This window comes from Capricornis sumatraensis, chromosome 10, assembly GCF_032405125.1.
Source record: "Capricornis sumatraensis isolate serow.1 chromosome 10, serow.2, whole genome shotgun sequence".
Classification (NCBI taxonomy): Eukaryota; Metazoa; Chordata; class Mammalia; order Artiodactyla; family Bovidae; genus Capricornis; species Capricornis sumatraensis.
In genome coordinates, this window is record NC_091078.1 from 2,209,665 (window position 1) to 2,214,739 (window position 5,075).

A 5,075-nucleotide genomic window follows, 5' to 3' on the forward strand; every position below is an offset into this window, starting at 1 on the left:
GCTGGACGGGCTGCTGGGTCTGAGCGAGGGTGGGGTGGCCCCTGTGTGACCTGACCTAGAAGGGCTGTGCTGGGTCATGTGCTTGCAGGGCTCAGCGGGGTACAGGGTTTCTGGGGGCCTTAGTTGTGCTCAGGCTGTGAGTCGGCCCTTGAGGAGGAGTGGGTGGGATGCTGAAGGGAAGGCTTTTTAGGAATCAGGCTGGACACACATGGGTGCCAGGGTCAGGGGAGAAGGACAGGGAGGCAGGGAGGGAAGGAGAAAGGACGAGGAGTGGGTCTGGGATCCAGGAGCTCTGAAGGGACTCTACTTATGTGAGCAGAGCAGCGCCCTCCCAGGGAGGTGAGCCCCTCAGGTTGGGTTTGCTCAGGATCCCGGCTTCCTCACAAATTTTAGGGATCTCAGACAGCTGAGTATGAGTTGATGTGTGTATGTGTGTGTGGTTGTTCGGGGGGAGAGGGAAGTAGCTTTTCTGGTTTTGTTGCGGGGCCGGGGGCAGGTTTGTCCACTATGATTCTCAAGAAATGCCTTCTGTGGCAAAGTCCTCTAGGTCATTGGTGGAGATGATGCCCAGGCTTGGAGCCTCTCCCCTCTCCTGCCCTGCACTCTGGGGAGGCCCCTCGGGGCGCTGGCCTGCAGAGGGCTGGGTGGGGTTGCTGGGAGCCTCAGAGGGCAGCTGCAGGCCCACATCGTGGACGCTCTGGGGCCTGAGGCCGGCTGCCTCGGTGGTGTGAGGGCGCTGCCTTAGGAAGGTGGGGGCAGAGAGCTGGGAGGAGCAGCGCAGGGGCATCAGAGCCGTCACGGGCAGGGGCCGGAAGCCGGGGTAGAGCAGGTAGGGAGCAGCAAGGGCGTCCGGCGGGGTTGGCTCAGGGGAGCCCCGCTCAGAGGATGGGATGGAGACCTTGACGTATTTGCCTGTCTCTGGGTCATAGAAGGTCTTGATTTTCACCTGGAGCGGCAGATCGAAGACAAAGTACTCTCCAGACTGGGGGTCCTGGAGGACCTTCTGGGTGGCAGGGTAAGGGGGTTGGGGTGTCAGGGACTGGGGCCCCCCGGGCCTCCTCTGGACTGGCTCTGAAAGGGCTGACACGGAGTGGCGGTGCGCGGGAGGGGGCAGGGCGCGGACCACGGGGAGCCTGGGCCGGGGCCTCTCTCCGGGGGACAGTGGCCTCCGCTCTGAGTCCTCAGGGTTCAGCTTTTCTTCGCGGCGTTCCCCATGCTTTTCCTGTGGCTGGTCGATCTTTCTCCTCTTGCTTGCCAGCTTCTTTGCCCGCCGCAGGGCCTTCTCTGTTTTGGGCGGGACTGCGGGTGGCTTGCCGGCCGCCCTCTCCAGCTGAGCAGGAGGCTCTGGCTTCTCCAGGAGGCCGGCCGAGCTGGCGGCCACGTCCAGCAGTGAGCCTCTCGGAGAAAGCGTCCTGAGGTCTTCGGCTGATGGCCCCAGCTGGGGGTCGGAGCCAGGCTCCCACGCGAGGGCATGGGTCAGCTCTTCCCTCCGGGCCACCCTGCCAGGGCTGGGGCTGGCCCAGGGGCTGCTGTGCGGAGGCTCCCCTGGCAGCGGGCCAGGCTCACTGGGGGCCTGGGAAGCATCGTCCCAAAAGCTGCTGGCAGCCGGGGAACACGCACTACTCTCCTCCAGGGAGCTGGCATTGGGGGAAGCCGCCAGCTCACCGGTGACCCATCTTCTCCCTGGGGGCCCTGCTCTGGGGGTAGACAGAAAGTGACTATTGAAGCCTTGCACCTGCTCTTCCCAAAAGGTTCCCAGCTGCTGTGGCGGTAGCTGGTCTTCTGGGTCATCTTCCGGCAAAGTTATGGTAGGGATGCACCTTGGAGCATCCAGCTTCACCGGGTCTGTTGAACCGCTCTTGCCATTGTTCACCATAACTTTCTGTGTGGCCTTTTGGGGTGGTTTCAGCCCCTGGCCCTCTCCTGTGAATGGAGAAGATGGAACATACCGCTTTGGGGCTGCCTGGGAGGTCTCCGACCTGGCGACGCTGGGCACCCACTCGTGGTCCTCCAGCCCCTCACAGGCCACCCCCTTCACGTGTGTGCCCCGGGCACTGGTGGGTGTCAGTGTGCTGGACATTTCCTGGCTCTCAGGGGCACAGAGACCAGCATCCCCGCTCCAGCCTGGCCTTGGCAGTTCTTCTTCTTTGTGGCCACCGCCCAGTGGGGACTCCGAGGACATGGACCTCAGGAGGGGCAGCATGATGGGTTTGATCACGGGGGTGGCCCTCAGGGTGTTGTCTTTAATTGCGAAGAGTATGTGCTTGTTTGAAGTGGAAGCTGGTGAAGGGGCAGGACCTTTGGCATGTGACAGAGCTGTGTCTGGCTTTCTCCCCCCTGTCCCAGCGCCTCTGAAATCAGCTTCCTCCCTCGGCGCCTTCCCGGGGCTCCCTCCTGGCAAACCTTCTTCTTCTGGCGAGGATCCCCGCTTGCTGTTCTCCTCCACGCACGCACTCCCGTTACTCACGGCACCGTACTCTAGCTCATCCTCCTCCGTCACTTTCTGCTCATCCTTCCCACCGTTACCTGCACTCATGCCGTTCCTGCCTTCCTCCTGCTGGGTCTCAGTGAACCACGTCTTCTGCTGATCCTCGAACGAGGCAAAGGACTGATCTGAAGAGCTGGTGCTGAATTTGGCCTTACTTTTGAGGCCTGGCATAAAATCAGATTGGCTGTCGCTATAAAACACATCTTCCTCCTCGGGAGAAAGGGGCCCTGGGGAGAATTTCGGGTTGAAGTTTGGATTCTGAAGTCCTGCCTCTCTCTCGGGTTCTGTCTCTTGAGAGATGGATCTCAAGAATCCATTCTCTAGGCCAGAGGTCTTTGGGGTCTCTGCAGCCTTCCCTGCCTCAGGGTCTTCGCTGCAAAGCTTCAGGGACAGATGTCTCCTGTGGCGGCGTTGCCTGGAGTCCGAACGCCAGCTGGGCCTGGCATCACCCAGCTCGGATTCTCCATTGGTATCGTCCTTCTCATAGTTGTTCCTGCCGGCAGCCTCGCCGTTGACACAGAAGGGGGCTTTGGTGATAGTCGATGGTGAGGTGGGAGTTAGGTAGTTGTCTGCAGAGGCTGCGTCAGGGTCAGCTTTGGGGTCCTTCTGGGTACTGGTGAGTGGCACAGAAGGGCCGTCATCTGGTGTCTCCTTAGAGAACTCATCTGGAGGGTTTTCCTCGAGCCCATTGGGAAGGAGTCCGCCGTTGCTCAGGGATTCTTGCTTGCCCCTGGTTCTCTCATCCAGGCCTTTCATGAGAGGCGAGGGGCTGTACGTGCTCTTCACATGCTTCCGCACATCTTTGAGGTTGAACAGCAGGCTGGGGGCTTTAGATTTGTAGCTGTCCCGGGACTGACATTCACTGGGCTCCTTCTCTTGGTATCCATTTAGCTGTCCTGGGGGTGGAGGGGTTATCTCCACCGGCTGGCTCTCAGATGATTCCAGGACCTGTTTGGTGGGTATGACAGGGGTCAGAAGCTTGCTGATGTTGAAAGGGGGATCGTAACGCTCGTGCGGCTCCACAGGCATATCAAGAGCATCCTTTTCTGGAAACTGTGCCTGGGGATTGTGCTTTGTATACAAGGCTGGGCCTCTCCAGTTGGTCTGTTTCTTCTCTTCCGAAGCATCTTGTAGACTGTCTTTCCCTCCATTGCCAGGCTTTGGTTTCCTCCAGGGGGCATGGGTCGGTTTCAGTGGAGGAGGGTCAGCCTGTGAGCTGGAAGTTTCTTCTTCCATAGCAAATATCTGGGGTCCCAAATCCCTCGACACCCAGGTTCCAGATCTGGAGAGAGTCCCTGCAGCTATCTTGTTCTCTTCCTGACTGCAGTTGGCCCGGACACGGCAGGGGGAGGTTTCGTGCTCAGGGGCCGGGGGTTCTCTTAACAAGGGCGTGTCCTCATAATGCTTGAGAGCCTTGCTTTCTGGGACAGTGTCAGCAGCATCTTTTCTCTCGGGTAGCCTCGGCTGGTGGGCATTCCATGACTCAAAAGCACTGTTCTCACTATGGAGAAAGGTCCCTTTGCGAGCCCACTCCTGGCCCCTTCCAGGCTCACTGGTGGCTGCCTTGTGGGCAGGAGAGGGGAACTTTGGCTCAAATGAACTGGCTGCACGTTCAGGTGTTGGGAGGAAGCTGCTGGGGCCGTGACTGGCCATTTCGGGATTCTTAGGGGCTTCCTGCTCTCCGTGCTTCCGGCCAGGCTGGTGGCTGGTCTGATGGGTGCTGGAGACTTCGGCAGGCACCCTCCTGACGGTCAAAAAGGCAGAATCGAAGCAGAAGTTGACGCCACTTTCTGGAAGAGGAGCAAATTTGGGGGGATTTTTGAGAGCTGGAGGCTTGCTCGCAGGAGGCCGGCTGTCACAGCGCTGGCTCTCGGTCCTGTTGAAAGACTTGATCAGAGATGACACTTTGGAAACAGGCTTGTTGCTGCTCCTCAGGCCAGAAACTGGCACTTCCAGTCGCCTCTGGGCTGGTGTCGGTGGGGAGCTGCCTTTGGGGTACTTCTCCTCCCCTTGAACATACTTGGGCAGCTGTTGGAATGTGGCTGCCCAGCCTGCATGCTCAGTGCCTTGGGATGGTAACTGACTCCAGACGCCGCTTTTCCTGTGTGTGTGGCTCACTATTCCCTGGTGAAAATTCCCAAACACCTGGCGGGTGGTATCCGGGGACAGGGCCAGGTCGGAGTCATGGAAGGATGCGTCCTCTGAGATGCACAAGCTCCGGAACGCGCGGTCCGTGAGGCTGCTCACCTCCTTGTCTGCGTCGTCCAGCACGCTGCCAATGCTTGAGGAGTCGCTGAAGCCATCCGCGCACTTCTTACTCCCCTGCATCGTCCGCCAGCCAGGAAGCCTGTCCCCGTCAGCCAGCTGGCGCCTCTGGATGTGATTCCAGAAGGGTCGGATGCAGCTCTCTTCCCACAAAACTAGAGCTTCCTGATAATCAGATGCAATTGCAAAGTGGAAATTTCTTTTTCTCTGCAAAGGGAAGAAGTGCAGGGTATGAATATGATACCCAGCTTAGTGGCATCATATAAGATGACACGCTGCTGTGGATGGGCAAGGGTGCCTGTGATGGATGATTTTACGTGTC

General features: G+C 59.2%; 1 protein-coding gene across 1 annotated transcript; it reads right to left on the reverse strand.

Moving 5' to 3' along the window:
* Positions 1 to 514: 514 nt before the first annotated feature.
* On the reverse strand, positions 515 to 4,816 carry C10H10orf71 (chromosome 10 C10orf71 homolog). Its single transcript, XM_068981672.1, has one exon. It carries the CDS (start codon positions 4,814 to 4,816, stop codon positions 515 to 517), a length of 4,302 nt encoding a protein of 1,433 aa, XP_068837773.1.
* Positions 4,817 to 5,075: the final 259 nt, after the last annotated feature.